This window comes from Pseudogymnoascus verrucosus (genome assembly GCF_001662655.1).
Source record: "Pseudogymnoascus verrucosus strain UAMH 10579 unplaced genomic scaffold scaffold_1, whole genome shotgun sequence".
In the NCBI taxonomy this organism is placed as follows: domain Eukaryota; kingdom Fungi; phylum Ascomycota; class Leotiomycetes; order Thelebolales; family Thelebolaceae; genus Pseudogymnoascus; species Pseudogymnoascus verrucosus.
The window spans coordinates 1,522,166-1,537,543 of NW_017263652.1; the positions used below are offsets into that span (position 1 = coordinate 1,522,166).

The 15,378-nt window shown below is 53.5% G+C and overlaps 4 protein-coding genes across 4 annotated transcripts; 2 read left to right on the top strand and 2 right to left on the bottom strand.

Moving 5' to 3' along the window:
- Positions 1 to 64: 64 nt before the first annotated feature.
- Positions 65 to 4,395, top strand: VE01_00537 (uncharacterized protein). Its single transcript, XM_018270067.2, has 2 exons — positions 65 to 566; positions 1,144 to 4,395. Exon 2 carries the CDS (start codon positions 1,223 to 1,225, stop codon positions 3,866 to 3,868), a length of 2,646 nt encoding a protein of 881 aa, XP_018135302.2. The 5' UTR covers positions 65 to 566; positions 1,144 to 1,222; the 3' UTR covers positions 3,869 to 4,395.
- Positions 4,396 to 4,523: 128 nt separating this feature from the next.
- On the bottom strand, positions 4,524 to 7,877 carry VE01_00538 (uncharacterized protein). Its single transcript, XM_018270068.2, has 4 exons — positions 7,565 to 7,877; positions 7,237 to 7,401; positions 6,277 to 7,065; positions 4,524 to 6,220 (listed from the first exon to the last, which is right to left on the bottom strand). The coding sequence occupies exons 2-4, from the start codon at positions 7,253 to 7,255 to the stop codon at positions 5,337 to 5,339; spliced, it is 1,692 nt and encodes a 563-aa protein (XP_018135309.2). The 5' UTR covers positions 7,256 to 7,401; positions 7,565 to 7,877; the 3' UTR covers positions 4,524 to 5,336.
- Positions 7,878 to 8,164: 287 nt separating this feature from the next.
- On the top strand, positions 8,165 to 10,770 carry VE01_00539 (uncharacterized protein; the record flags this gene model as incomplete). The annotated part of the gene is made up of 4 exons (XM_018270069.2): positions 8,165 to 9,108; positions 9,296 to 9,631; positions 9,696 to 9,946; positions 10,013 to 10,770. The coding sequence occupies exons 1-4, from the start codon at positions 8,501 to 8,503 to the stop codon at positions 10,768 to 10,770; spliced, it is 1,953 nt and encodes a 650-aa protein (XP_018135308.1). The 5' UTR covers positions 8,165 to 8,500.
- Positions 10,771 to 11,602: 832 nt separating this feature from the next.
- Positions 11,603 to 14,380, bottom strand: VE01_00540 (uncharacterized protein). The gene is made up of 2 exons (XM_018270070.2): positions 13,171 to 14,380; positions 11,603 to 13,049 (listed from the first exon to the last, which is right to left on the bottom strand). Exons 1-2 carry the CDS (start codon positions 13,819 to 13,821, stop codon positions 11,964 to 11,966), a joined length of 1,737 nt encoding a protein of 578 aa, XP_018135564.1. The 5' UTR covers positions 13,822 to 14,380; the 3' UTR covers positions 11,603 to 11,963.
- Positions 14,381 to 15,378: the final 998 nt, after the last annotated feature.

The following is a 15,378-nucleotide window of genomic DNA, read 5'->3' on the forward strand; positions in this document are numbered from 1 at the left end:
CGACGGGGTATGAAGTCAAGAACAATCCAGTGAGAATACAGCAAGCACCGTCCTCGCACCTACCCCCATTTTGTGATTTTATAATACATGCGCCAGACGCGGCTACATGTATATATATATGTTGCCGCTGAATATTCAGAGAATCTTCCGGCTTGACGTCACGAGATTTATTATTAGTAGAGAGACAGAAGGAGGGAGAGCGAAGAGAGTGACAGACAACTATGGAAGGAGGGCACGGAACGGAGTTATTAGAAAGTGCGGGGGGGAGGGGGAGCTATGGGCACAAGGTCCCCCAAAATCGGCTATCAACCAATCATCGCAGTCGTAACCTTGCGTGCTGAACCCCACATTCGTCTGGACAACAAATTGTGGACAGTTCATGGTATTTGGATATTTACTAAGGATACTCTACTCACAAGGAAAGTCAGTAGAACCTCAATTGCTTTCCACCAGTTCCTGAGAAAGTGATATATATATTATATACACCGTCCGCCCCTTCATATACATACGCCTTTGTATATCCAGTTTCAAGCTGCACACCTGCAGCTACCTTGTGTGTGAATTTGGTAAGTCAAACCACCCTCTCTTTCTTCCCTGTTCCAGCACTCTTTGGCCAGTTGCACCTGCATTGGAATGAGGATCATGCGGGAACCCACAAACAAACGCAAAGATGCACCGATCCGTCTGGCTCTTCTGGATCTGCGACTCACAAAATGCGGGATTGCTGGTGAAATATCTCGGAATAGCATTCTTTATCTTCGCTGGCCGCCTACACGCCCTCACCTATTACTGCCGCCTACCTGGAACCTCTCAATGAACTGTTATAAATATCGCCTACTCAATCAAGCCTTTTCAAATTCAAACCCGATCACACATTCATCTGCACGACCAAAGCTTCACAGTCATTGTCAGCTGCCACGAACAAACTGAGGCTTGAACCACTGTCAAGATGGCCTCCGGGACCGGCCCGTACCAATTCAGCACACCCACCAGGAAGCCCAGGCGAACCTATGGCCTCAAAATTGGCTACAACACTCCTTTTAGCAAGAAGAAGGCCGAGGACTCCTCCACGAACTCTTCACCTGAATCTACAAGCTCATCTTCATCAGCGCAGTCTGCTAACTTCATTGCTCCTTTTCCTAGTCCTAGCAGCTCCCCTGCGTCAGTCACATCCTCATCATCGGTTCAGCGTCCGCATACAACCCCCGCCCAATACGCAAAAATGGCAGTCCAGGCTGGCAGAGTCAAGTCTGTGTTGAGCGGTGACACGATCATCCTCACCTCCATCGTCAACCCAGCGCAAGAAAAGATCCTGTCTCTGGCCTACATTACAGCACCGCGCCTCAACAAGACCGGTGACGAACCGTGGGCATTCGAGAGCCGCGATTACCTACGAAAGAGCTTGGTTGGCAAGAACATCCAATTCCAGGTTCTCTACGAGATTCCGACCACAAAGCGACAGTTTGGCGTGATATTCCTTGAGGATGGAGTGAAGTTTCCGCAGGCAGTTGTCCGCGAAGGCTGGGCCAAGATCAAGGATGCAGCTGGCCGCAAGGAAGACACAGAAAAGGCTGTCCAACTGCTGAATGAGCTCAAGCTTCTGGAAAGCCAAGCTCGCGCTGAAGACCTGGGTGTCTGGTCACCATCTAGCGGGCACCTCGACGTTCAGCACGACCTGGGCAACTCCGACGAATTCATGGCAGAATACAAGGGCCAATCCGTGGATGGAGTTGTCGAGCGCATTCTCAGCGGCGACCGGATGCTTGTGCGATTAATAATGCCCAACAAGAAGCACTATCAACCTATGACTCTTGTTGCTGGTATTAGAGCCCCAAGCACAGAACGTGTCAACCCGTCAAACCAACAAGTGCAGCCAGCCGAACCCCTAGGAAACGAAGCCAAGGCATTTGTTGAGACTAGGTTATTACAACGCAACGTGAAGGTCGACATCCTCGGTGTCAGCCCACAAAACCAACTGATTGCCACCGTCAGGCACCCCAAAGGCAGCATCGCGAATTTCTTGCTTGCTGCTGGACTTGCGCGTTGCTCGGATCACCACTCGACTCTACTGGGTTCAGCAATGCCGGCATTGAGACAGGCTGAGAAGGATGCCCAGGTCAACAAGCGTGGCCTTTACGAGGGACATGTGGCCAAGTCGAAATCCGGCGCAGCTGCACAAGAAGTCACAGTCACCCGTGTTTTCAGCGCAGACACCCTGTTTGTCCGAAACAAAGCTGGTGTGGAGAAGCGCATCAACATCTCCAGTGTTAGAGGCCCAAGAACAAACGAACCTTCTGAAGCCCTATTCAAAGATGCTGCCAAAGAATTTCTGCGCAAGAAGGTCATCGGAAAGCACGTACGCGTGAGTGTTGATGGCTCAAGGCCAGCTACCGATGGGTACGATGCCAAGGACGTCGCAACTGTCATCCTGAACGACACGAATATTGGCCTTGCTCTCGCCCAGGAAGGATGGGTTTCGATCATTCGCCACAAGAGGGACGACACTGACCGCGCACCAAACTACGATGAACTTCTGGCAGCACAAGAGACCGCAAAGGAGGAGAAGAAGGGCATGTGGTCGCCGAAAGCCCCAGCCATCAAGACCTATGTTGATGCATCCGAGACCGCTCAGAAGGCAAAAATGCAACTTCAGACTCTCCAGCGCCAAAAGAAGATCCCAGCAATCGTCGACTTCGTGAAGAGTGGTTCGCGATTCACAGTTCTCATCCCCCGCGAAGGCGCAAAGTTGAACTTCGTTCTTGGAGGTATCAGAGCTCCAAAGTCTGCGAGGAACCCAAGCGAGCAGAGCGAACCCTTCGGGCAAGAGGCACACGACTTTGCGACGAAGCGCTGCAGCCAGCGTGATGTCGAGATTGATGTTCACAACATTGACAAGGTCGGTGGATTCATCGGTGAGCTTTTCGTCAACCGCGAGAGCTTTGCCAAGGCTCTCGTTGAGGAGGGTTATGCTACTGTCCACGAATATTCCGCCGAGCAGTCTGGAAACGCCCAAGAGCTCCTAGGTGCCCAAGGTCGTGCCAAGGCAGCGAGAAAGGGTCTGTGGAAGGATTGGGACCCGTCCCAAGACGAGGAAGCCGAGTCGGCTGAAGCCGCCCCTGAGAACGACACAAACGGCGACTCTGCGCCCGTTGAACGCCAAAAGGATTACCGCGACGTGGTCATCACCAACATCGACGACGAGGGTAAGCTCAAGCTCCAAATCATCGGCACCGGCACCTCGAGCCTCGACACCATGATGTCTCAATTCCGCAGCTTCCACCTCAACCCCACCAACAACGCCGGGCTCCCCGCCGACCCCAAGGCCGGGGACTTCGTCTCCGCCAAGTTCAGCGAGGACGGGCAATGGTACCGCGCGCGCATCCGCGCCAACGACCGCCCCGCCAAGGTAGCCGAGGTGCAGTACATCGACTTCGGCAACAAGGAGAAGATCCCCTGGGCCCAGCTGCGCCCTCTGCAACCCCAGTTCTCGATCCAGAAGCTGAAGGCGCAGGCGCAGGATGCGGTCCTCTCGCTCCTCCAGCTGCCAGTCAGCACGGAGTACCTCAACGACGCAATCGCGTACATCACGGAGCTGACGGCGAACAAGGAGCTCGTTGCTAATGTGGATTACACGGACAAGGACGGGACGCTCTACGTCACGCTGTTTGATCCCAAGACGAGCGATAAGCTGACTGAGAGCATCAACTCTGAGGTCGTGGCTGAGGGCCTCGCGATGGTGCCGAGGAAGCTGAAGCCGTGGGAGCGTAGCTTTGGGGATGTCTTGAAGGCGTTGAAGAAGGTGGAGACTGTTGCTAAGGACGATGAGCGCAGGGGTATGTGGGAGTATGGTGATCTGACTGAGGATTAGATGGTTCTCTCGTCGTCCCTCGTCGTTCGCCATGCCATCCTTACTTCCTACACGCCCTGAGTGACCGCATGCACTGGTGGTGCTTTGGGTGTTCTACCTCCTCTCTCCTTCATCTCTCACTCGCTACCGCAAGTTTTTGGATCCATCAACCCCCCTCTGCGTTTGGATTTTGAGTTTTTCAAGCATTGCACGTATTTTCTTGGTTCGGGATGCATATAATTTGGACAAAAAGGGCCGGCAGGCAGGCAGGCAGCGGAGCAGGCAGGGCAAAAAAGGCATAGGCGTGGACAATGAATGGTGCATTGCATCTTTTATTTGCAAAAAGGGGCAAACCAAACAAACAAAAAACTATAAATACTAACTCTTTTATTGGATTGGGGAGGGTGACTGGTGGTGGAGGGGATGGATGGATGTATTAATAGACAGACCTAAGCCCCGGCCGGGAAAGTAGATTCGGAAATGTGAATCTGATACCCTCCCTCATGGATTGTTTGTTATAAGAAAGTGCAGAAGGGTTGTGATGTGACTATGTGCTTAGGATGCTACGTGTCAACAACAACAACTATTACATAGTATCTTACCTATGATTGATTGGGACCTTCACACAGCCAACTACTTCACTGAATTCACAGCACGAAAACAAGCAAGAATCTATACACTCTCCTCTGAATTCACTCCAACACTCTACAACTAACTAACAACAGTGCGAGATACGCAAGCCTCAGCCCACGATCCAAGAACAATGAGTAGTCGTAGAAAGTAACAGTACTAATCCAACACACCAACAAACAGCCGTGCGTGCTGTCCAAGAACCCCTCCCTGTATTCCAACACCCAAACGAGGAGGAGCTGCTGTATGCAAGACGAGTTGGATATCTCCTATCCGAAAAAAGGGTCGGTTTTCTGCGATAGTGGTGTAAGAGATATCATCCAAGACATCATATTCGAACGGTTGTAATCAATGCTATCTGTCAAACTGTCGTGGAAAGAAAGCAATGTTGAATCTCAGAACACTGTCAGTGAGCGAGGCGTATTGTAAAGTGTTCGAGCTGCTGTGTGTTTGCGCTATTAAGAGTGGAGGTGTTCCGAGAGGTCGGATCTAGACCAGTTCTGTCGCACCGCCAGCGCGATGGCGGCGGTCGAGGAGAGTAAATAGGTTGGTTGGTGGTAATAATAATATGTTGTACAAGGCGAGAAGGAAGGACCAAGAAATCGTATGTTCGTGGGACCCGATACAGCGGGCTCAGTGAAACAATCAGGCCCCTCTCTATGCAATGCCCATGAAAGGTAAAGAGCGCCGGGAAATCGAATGCTGTGCGAAAATGCTGCTGGTGACAAGGAAAAGGCGCCTGGTGATGCAATGTGCTGTGCTGGGGGATAACGATGAACTCCTGACAAAATGAGATGGTATCCTGCACTCTCAAGTTGATATCTCAACAAGAGGTAGTGCGGGTGTGGGTGGCGTTGTGCTAGCTAGCCAGTGCCTCCGAGTTCCCTGCGCCGCCCTGAACGTTGGTATGTTTCACGTCCTGGTTTTGAGTCGCTTTGTGCTGCGCAACTGTAGGCAGTGGGTAAGTCGGAGACGCTGGCTGGTCATCTTGTGCATAACCGTCATAATCATCATCATTATAATAGTACCTCTCGCCTGAACCGTGAGGTGCATGGCTTGAACCGGCCGATGCGTGACGCCCACCTTGGGCTTGGCGGTCTTGGGTAGCTGCCGCGTTCTTCGCACCAGGTTTAGTCCCTTTCTTGCTCTTGCGGCCCTTCATCTTCGCCTTCTCCAGTAACCTCCGTCTCTCAGCTTCCTGCTTGCGGATGCGCCGATCTTTCATCTCGTATTGCCTGATGAGAGCTTCCGGTGGTGTGCCGAAGATTCTCTCGTACTCGCAGAACTCGCAGATCCATTCGTCCTCGGGTGCTAGAGGATGGTGATAATTCTGTAGCTCCTGCTGCTCTCGGCGCTGGCGAGCCGCGATTTGGTACTCCTTCCCTGCCGATCGGCGGTTCTTTTTGGGAGGAACAGGACCCTGTCTCTCTTTAAATTGTTGATTTTGCGACGGATCAAAGTTTTGCTGTGGAAGGTTTCCATTCGAAATCGGTGGGCTCGTCTGAGTTGCGTGGGTATTCGTCGGTCTTCCGTTAGAGCCATGGGGGGGAGCTTGAGGCCTCGGCCAGGCTACCGTGCCAGGGACTCGGGAGTCGCAAGTAAAGGTAAACTGTGCAGCGGTAGAGCTCGATTTTCGGGCCGCTTGTTCTTGAAGAAGACTCATGTTCTCCTGGCCTCTTGAAACAGGGGCTGAATTGCTTTCGGCATTGGCAATTGCTGTCGAGATAATCCCTGCAGGTTCGCCTGATAACAAACCATTAGTAAGATGAATATATTCCTGTAGTGGAACTGGTACTTACCCGGTGACCATGGAGCCTGTCTCTGCCGCGGCGTACGGGCATTACCCCAGTTGGCAGGACTATCTGATAAACTTCTAAGCGGGCTCCTTGCGCTTCTAACTCGTCCATAACGCCCCCGTCCTGGGCCAGACAAGCCCTGGACGAGATTGCTGACAGGCGGGCCATAATATTGCCCGGGGCCGGAACTGGATTCTTCACGGACAGGTGATTCTTCTGTCGTGGGATTTGATATAGCTAAGGACGCCATGTCGTTTGCTTGTAGTATCCCGTTAGAGATCGCGTCGCCAGGTGTTGGTATCTTCCTTTTCTTCTTGTTGTTTGTATTCTCGAAAGAATCATACCCGTCGGCGGACGATGTCGTGGATGCTGGCGGATCAGGTTTGGGATATTTGGCAGCCTCTGGTTTTTGAACGAAACGGTACGATCGGCCTGTGGGGTCTGGGGAGTGGCGTGAGTAACGACTCCGGTAGGCTAGTTCCGTGTATTCCTCGTCACTATCCACTTCCTTCAGGTTCCGCCTGGATATGTAGTTGTGCTCGACATCATCCTCACGTGTCCTATTGACAGGATAAGGTTTAGGGGACCGGTCTTCCTCTGTGGGTGCATGGTAAGGATAGTGAAACAGAGGCGCTATCGCTGGGGCCGTCGGCGGGTATACGATGGCGTCTGCCACATTGGGAGAGAGACGCTCACGCAGTCGGCGCTTTGGCATCGGCCGGATGGGGCGGTCGGGGTATGCAGCTGCCATCGCATCTGGTGAGAGATCTCGTGTATCTGATGAGTAGTGACCTATAAAGCAGAGAAAGAGAGTTATCAGCCACTGTATGAAGCTGTGGGAACTGCCCATAATCGGTGTAGGTGAGGTCTATGGGAGTGTCGAAGGGTGGGCGATGTGCTGGCATATGGTCGTGGGGTTTCGGGAAGGAGGGTTAGGCAAACAGGAGGAAAGAGCAAACCTACCCATGACAGTCGCGGACATGAGGAAATCGCAGCCAGATCGCTGGAGGGAAGCTTATGGTGACTCTCAGCGTCCTTATTGCATCGAATATTGGGCAAGGTGTCCCGAGTTGTAGAATTTCGACTGGGGGGGGCCCCTTTCGAGCTTTCGAGGTATTCAAGCAAGCCCTAGAAGACGAACAGAATCCCAATCAGTACGGCGTCCTCTCTGACATCAACAGAAGCCCGTCGTCCCTTCTCCGGTATGTGGCCGCGATAGTTGATCTAACGGTACCACTATGGGCTGTTGGGGGTTCGGAAATGTCGTCCTCGTACCACAGGGTCTTCTTACTAATTACAGTTCCAGCACACAAAACCACTGGAAGGTACTTTAATCGAGCCCCATGAATCGACCCTTGGGAAAGTTTCCGCGGCGGGCGAAATGTCTACCGGCGACAGATGAAGAGAGCGGAAGTAGCAAAAATGAGGGTATCGATGAGCCAAGTCTGCACAGCGGAATAGCTCTTTGGAGAGATGTCGGGGGGGAGTTTGTGGTGAGCGGCGATATTTCCTTGAGAATCTTCAACGGCGGTTCATGGACGGGGTACAAAAGTACAACGAACAACTCAGAGAGAGACACCACAGCCGAGCATCGAAGGGAGTTGGATGATCAGAGGCTAGTCCTGATCGGGTCATCGGGTTATAGATTCATCTCCAGAGAGGTTAGTTGCCTTGATTATAAGGTGTTAATTGTATATATATAAGGCACGAAGTTGTTGGAGTAGACTAGAGTAAACTAAGGAGACTAGTTGCCTCGATTATAAGGTTGCAGTTATAATATAGTCTAGTAGCCTCAATTATAAGGCACAAACCGCATCGGCCCCGCGAGCGATGCGAGAGGAAAGGTGCAAGAGGCACAAGAAGGTGTCCACCATGTATTTTGCCCATTTCCCTCCTCTCTCCCCCCCCCCCAATGTTCCGCCATGTTGATCTCAACATTCCAAATATCCTTCTTTGCCCTTTACTATATAACATTGGCGCGTCCATGATCATTCTGCTTGAATTCTACCATCTATAACTCCATCAATCATCCACTCCATCCATCGCTCTCTCCACCATAGCCCGTCTTTTAGACTCGGAGCTACCGTGAACGGACAATCGCTGGTCAACACAAGCTCAACCAACAACCAACATCACTCGATACGGGAGCTACGAGTGAGCGAGGGAGGCTCTACTATAGTGCGAATCCATTAGCCTCCCCGTCATTCTCTTTCTCCCTCCCGAAACAATGGCAGGCACATCCCCTCGCCGTTCCATCCGCTCTCGTCCCCTCACACAGCAAAATTCGAACTCACACCACTCCTCGGCCTCTTCGAACTCATCCAGCAGAGGAGAGCGGAATACACGAACATCTGCGAAGGCCGAATCGCCGCGGAAGCTCACCTCGAACGAATCGCTCTCCTCTGAGCCTCTCGACGACAGAGTCGCGTCGTCCATCGAGGAGTCGCTATCGACACGCCGGCGGAAACGTGGGCAGACGGACGAACAAGATAAAGAATTGAAAGACAAGCGATCAGACATGCCTAACGGCATCAGCGAACCTGTCGGCGAGGATGACGAGGCCGTTCGCTGCATCTGTGGCAGCGACGACTACCCGGGCCCGCCTCAGATCAGCGACGAGGACAAGAAGGGCATCAAAGAAGTCGTCGAACCCGACCTTATAACCCCCGAAGACTACACCGAGGATCTGGCCGGGTTTTTCTTGCAATGCGACATGTGCAAGGTATGGCAGCACGGCGGCTGCGTCGGGATCAAGAACGAGGACATGAGCCCCGACGAATACTTTTGCGAACTATGCCGCAGCGACCTTCACAAAGTCTTTACAGCCTCCAATGGGTGAGTTTTCCCATATCCTCTGATTGCGCAGCATCGCGCGCGCAACAGTAAGCGTCGCGAGACGTGGCGCAGCCTTATGAGACCAGGCTGTCGCAATCCTCCCCTCCAACCCATCCCCAACCTCAAACGCATTGCCCGCAACTCGCAAGCTCTCCCAGACCGAATTCTCTAACATGTCGCGACTTAGGCAAAAATACTCGCACTACCTCCCCCTCTACCAACACCAACACCAGCAGCACCAGACAACGCTGTCGCGCAGCACCAGCCGCGCCAGCCGCGCTGCCTCCTTCTCGAAAGACGGCACGCGCTCTCCCCGCGCAGGGAGCAAGAACGGCCGCCCGACATCGAGCAGCATGATGAGCGCGAACCAGAAGCGACGCTCCACGATGAACAGCCGCGACGCTGCGTACGACGAGGAAGAGCAGCTGCGCCGCGCAATCGAGGCGAGCAAGGGCGAGAAGTCGGAGAGCACCGACGGCGGTGGTGGCACAAGGCGCAAACGCGGCCGTAGCGATAGCGAGGAGTAAGTCTAGCCTCCTTCCTTTCATGTCCCGCCTTCAAATACTCATACTAACCCCCGCGCGCAGAAAGCCAGACTTCCCCAAGCGCCAACGCACGCTCTCGAACTCCCCCTCCCCCCAGAAAGAAGCCCCCACCCCCTTCGGCCCCTCCAACGACTCCGACGATGCGGAGGCAACACGACCGGTAGGCGCGAAGAAGATCCGCGGCGCAGCGGCACGGAATCATCGCGAGAAGGAGGCGCGAGAGGAGCGGGAGAAGACGAGGCTCGAGGCGGCGAATAAGAGGAAGGGGAGAGCGGAGAGGAGGAGGGTTGATGGTATGTTCTTCCTACTTCCTACATTATGCACCATGAGAAGACAAATTAACCACTCCCACCCTACAGACCTCGAACCACCAGAAGACCTCCTCCCCCCCCAACCAACAACCACAAACACATCCGCACCCCCCACCTCCACACCCTCCACAGACGACCAGCCCATCCCCGCTCCCAAACCCCCAGCTTCTATACCCCCCTCCTCCCCTCCCCCGCCGAAGACAACACCCTCCACCACCACCACCACTGCCACAACAACCACTACAACAACAACAGCCACTTCCGCCCCCACAACAACGACAACAAGCCACAAAAAAGGCGGTCGTCCCCCGCACACCCGCAAGGGGAAGGTGGGGAAAAACCAGTATACCCGCGATCGCGACGTGGAGGATAGTAATACCCACATCTCCCCGCGGCGCAGCGAGAGTCGCGAGGGAGGAGGTGCCTCTGGAGCTGGTGGTGGCGGGAGGGGCGGGGAAGAAGGCCGACGAGGTGGAGGTGGTGGTGGTGGCGGCGGGAGAGGGAAAACGAGTTTACTTGAGATGCGACGCAGGGTGGCGGGGATGTTGGAGTTTATCTCTAGGACGCAGGTTGAGATGGCTGAGACGGGGGATACGGGGGAGGCGGAGAAGATGGTTAGGGCGCTGGGGGGGGTTGTGGGTGTTGATTTTGGGGGGGGTGCGGGGACGGGGAATAATGCGGGTGGAAGGGGAGGGGATAATAGGGCTGATGATGATAGGCCGAGGGAGTTTGGGGAGTTGAGTCTTTTGGGGATGATGGATGTGTTGACGGGGGAGCTGGTTAAGTGGCAGAAGGCTTTTACGTGAGTATTGTCTCTTGTGTGTGTTTTTTTTTCTTTGGGGGGGGAGGGGATTAATGGGGGGGTATGGGATGAGGCAACGAATTGAGGGGGTGGGGTGTTTTGGGAGGGGGGTTGTATTAGGGAAGGGAGGGGTGTTTATATGTATTGTACTTCATTTTTGGGGGGGACATGGAATAAAGGGGGATATACCCACGCAGACAGACAGACAGGAGACAGGAGACAGGCAGAGAGGTAGAAATAAAGACGCAACTACTTTTTATAAATACTTCTACCAGTCTATCTATGAATGGAATGGAGGCTGTGAATTGGGATGATGGGATGGGGTATTTGAATGAGATGAGATGAGTGTCTGATGGCTATGGCTATGGCTGTGGCGATAGATAGTATATCTTCACAGGTGTTAGACAGTAACTGCTCTTCTTCCTGTGTTTGACAGTAACTGCCCTTCTCACTTCCTTCAACAGGCTCCATGTTTGATTTGTTTGATTTGATTGTTATTTCTCATTCTCATTTCTTCTATTTTAAGCCTGGTTCCTGGGTATGTTCGTGTCCAATTTTCCCCTTTCCTCCGCGCTTGTGGCTATATTCCGAGGTAAGGTAGGTGAGCGAGATCCTTTGCCTTGCCTCCCTTCATCCTGACCGAGTTCATTCTCTCAATCCTGGTTTCCTTGCTTCTTTCCTTCCTCTCACCCCTCCTTTCGGCGTTATGGTTTTTGTTCAATTTCAGGTACGTCGGTGCCTCTGTGACGCCAGTATAAGTGAGTGGATGGTATAACCACCCCCATCCCCCCCTTCTTCAAAGTTCCAATAACCTCCCCCCAGGCCAAGAACAAAGAAGAACCGCGCAAGACCCCCCCCAAAAACACAAACAAAACAGAAAATAAAACCCAATAAAACCCAATAAAAACCAAAGCAAAGACAAAAACAAAAACAGAAGCATCCCAAACGCCGTCCTGGTAATAGTCCGCATCCCGCTCGCTCGCTGGAGAAGAAAGAGATGTTTCGCTTCAATGCATGATTAATCCCCCCCTCCGCAAGCATAACACGCGATGCCGCTTTTTTTCAAAAAAACACGAAAACAAAAAAACAGAAAAGATCGAGAAGGTGAGAATGGAAAGGCAGGCAGACAGGCAGACAGGCAGACAGGCAAGTCGTGAGGTGAGTAAGCGAATGAGTCCCAAGACACACACCCCCCTTTCACATAACAACCTCCCTAACACTCCCCCCCTCCTCCCTCACCACCCCCCCCCTCACCACCCCCCTCTCATCCACCGCCGGATACCTAGCCCTCAACTCCAGCTCATCAAGCGGCAAGTGGCTCCTAATATACTTCTCCCTCCCATCATCAATCGGGTTATAATCCCAGCTCGTGAACTTCCCCTTCGTGAGCGCGGACCACACCAGCGTGCGCTGGCGCTGCGAGTGGTGCACTGAGCGCGTGATGGTTGGGAAATCCCACTTGGCGCTTGCTTCGGCGCGGAAGGCGGCGAGGGCTGTGGAGGCCTCGGTGGGGGAGGTGGTGGATTTGGTTAAGGCGGAGTAGTTGGTGGTGGAAGAGGCGATGCTCTTGGAGGGGGGGAGGGCGAGGTTGATGAGCTCGAGGGGGTCGGCGGAGAGGTCGTAGAGCTGCTCGGGGTCGACGGGGCAGGTGACGTATTTCCACTTTCCGCGACGGATCATCATTAGGGGGGATACGGTGCCTTCGCCGCAGTACTCTGCGTAGGCGGTGTCCTTCGCTGCGTTGGCTGAGGCGCCGCGGAGGAAGGGGTAGAGACTGTGTCCGTCGATGTCAAGGGTATCCCACAATTTTGTGCCGACGAGGTCGACGAGGGTAGGCAGGATATCCAGTGTCGAGACGTGCGAAGAGACGTGGCGGGCTGGGAAGGAGGCAGGGTGATGGATGAGCAGCGGCACGCGGACAGAGGCTTCGAAGAGGGACATCTTATACCACAACCCCCTCTCTCCCAACATATCCCCATGATCGCCGGAGAAGACAATAATAGTATTCTCATCCAACTTACACTTCTTCAGCACCTTCAGCAGCCGGCCAATACAATCATCCACATAGCTAACCGCGCCATAATACGCGCGCCGCGCCCGCTTAACCTGCTTCTCCGAAATCTCAGCATCCCACAGATCACACACCTTCAAGAGGCGCTTGCTGTGCGGGTCCTGCTCATCGCGCGGGATCGTCACGGTGGGGGCCACGATGTCGACGTCCTCGTAGAGGTCCCAGTATTGCTCTTCGATGGTGTAGGGGTCGTGGGGGTGGGTGAGGGAGACCTGTTTAGGACCAATCAGCGAGCTGCGTCGATAGTGAGGTGCAGGAGGGGCGCAGGATAGTCACAAGTAACTAAAACTCTAAACCGAGACATGGGAAGAAGAATGGGGGGGGGGTACATACCGTCAAGCAGAAGGGCCTGGCCCCGTCGCCCTGGCGCACATGGTCGTACAGGAACTGGGAGCTCTTATACATGACCTCCTCATCATAATCGAGCTGGTTGCTCCTCACACAGGGTCCAGCCTGCAAGATCGAACTGGCATTATGATACCACTCCAACCTCCGATCCGGCTCGTCCCAATTGACCATCCACCCGTAATCCCCGGGGTATATATCACTCGTAAGCCTCTTCTCATACCCATGCAGCTGCTCCCCGATAAAATGCATCTTCCCCGCCAAGGCGGTCTCGTAGCCCGCAGCGCGGAGGTAGTGCGCGTAGGTCGGCACGTCGGGACCGATGCTGTTGGCGTTGTCGTAGGCGCCGATCTTGGTGGGGAGCTGGCCCGTTACCATGCTCATGCGGGACGGGGCGCAGAGGGGGGAGGGGCAGTAGGCGGAGTCGAAGACGACGGCGGAGGAGGCGAGGGAGTCGAGGTGCGGGGTCTTGATTTGGGAGGCGGGGTTGTACATCTTCAGGAGGGGAGCGGCCAGTTGGTCCGCCATGATGTAGAGGATGTTTGGCTGTGAGGGGGGGGTGGACGAAGGGGCGGGGGGAGTGGCGGTGGTGGAGGGGGGGTAGGGGGAGAGGGGGACGGAGTTGAGATCTGGTGCCATGGTGGCGGGTCGCAGGGAGAGTTGGTGTGGTGGTTGTTTGTTTGTGTGTGGTGGTTGGAGGTGATCGATCGATTGAGTGAGGGTTGCAGATAGTCAGATCGTGGCTGAATCTGGCGTGGGGGGACCTCGATATTTTTTTTTGGTTGCTTGCTTGCGCTCAAACAGCGGTGGATGTGTGATGCCTTGAAGCTGTGGGTGCGAGTTTGAAGCTGGTAAAGCTTTGTAAGGTAGTAGAGTAGAAGTAGTCAAGGCAGTAGAGTGGCAAAATAGAGGTATAATGGCTTTGCTGGTGACCTGGTGTAGTCTGGTATAAAGTGGCAGAGATGGATGGAAGTGACGACAGCTGTAGATACACCGTGGGGATCTGGAGGAATTCACGGTCTCGCGATGGGATGAATGTAAGGAAGAAAGGAAGGAAATGAAGGAAGGAAGGAAAAAGGAAAGAAAGATGGCGCTTTTGAGGGTGGGGGGAGGAGTTTAGGCTTCTTGGTATTATTCGGGGTGTTCGGAGGAGGGAGGGTGGAGGAGGGAAAATGGTGGTGGGTGGTGGTGGGTGGTGGTGGGAGGAGGAGGATTTGTTTTCTTGGGGTTGGAAGCTATTACTGATAGGGTATGCACCAAGAGGGCGCGAGCGAGGAACGCATAACCGGTGCCGGCGCCTCCTCCACACCAAAGAGCACGAGACACGCGACACGGGGATGGAAGGGACAAAGAAATACATAATCGAAGACTGATTAGAGCAGAGATGGTTTAATGGACGGATGTACCTTGAGTGTAGTTTGTGAGTGTTTAGGATGTGTTGTTGTTGGATTGGTGTTGAATCCTCAAAAGTGTCGCTGTCATGGTCGATGAGGACATTCCCCAGTTATAAGATGCCATCCCCTCTATCCCACCTATATCCCCGGAGTTTCTCTGCACATCCCTCGGCGGTACGTAGTTGTAAGACTGTAGTGGTGTTACTACTAATGCACTACTCTTACGGATAGTCGGGGTATATTGATTGTTTAGTAAGGAGAAGTATTTACTAAGTATTATCTCTACTGGCTACTGGCTACTCTACTAATTAACTCTACAGATTACTCTACTAGCTAGTTATCTCTACTAACTACTCTACTAATCCCCATACTGATTACTCTTACTATCTTACTATATGTACATCCCTTCCTCCTTCATCCTACCTTCCTCCCTCTTACTCAATCAACCACCACCACTGCCACTACCACCACCACCACCCATGCCTGTCCTGTCACCTGCTGTCACTCACACAAAGAATGCCTCTACACACACCCCCCTCCCCTTGTCTGCTTCCCTCCTTCCCTCTTATCTCCTCCTCCCCTCCCTCCTCTTATCTCTCTCCTCCCTCCCCATCCCCAGTCTATGCAGCAACAACTACTGTAACTACTACTCTATCTACTGTAACCCTACACCTATCCCCCACCATCAGTAGTCAGACATCCAACACCCAAACAACCCCCAGGGTACACAACACACACACACAGACCCCCAATCACACGACCAGACAAAAATCCCCCTCTTACTTACCTCCTCCACACCACC

Bases quoted from the DNA above. Each gene is read 5' to 3' on its own strand.
- VE01_00540 (XM_018270070.2), bottom strand. From the start codon at position 13,821: ATGGCACCAGATCTCAACTCCGTCCCCCTCTCCCCCTACCCCCCCTCC. The intron at 13,050-13,170 runs GTATGTACCCCC...GGTCCTAAACAG, and splicing joins CCAGGCCCTTCTGCTTGACG to GTCTCCCTCACCCACCCCCA.
- VE01_00537 (XM_018270067.2), top strand. From the start codon at position 1,223: ATGGCAGTCCAGGCTGGCAGAGTCAAGTCTGTGTTGAGCGGTGACACG.
- VE01_00538 (XM_018270068.2), bottom strand. The intron at 6,221-6,276 runs GTAAGTACCAGT...GTTTGTTATCAG, and splicing joins ACAGGCTCCATGGTCACCGG to GCGAACCTGCAGGGATTATC.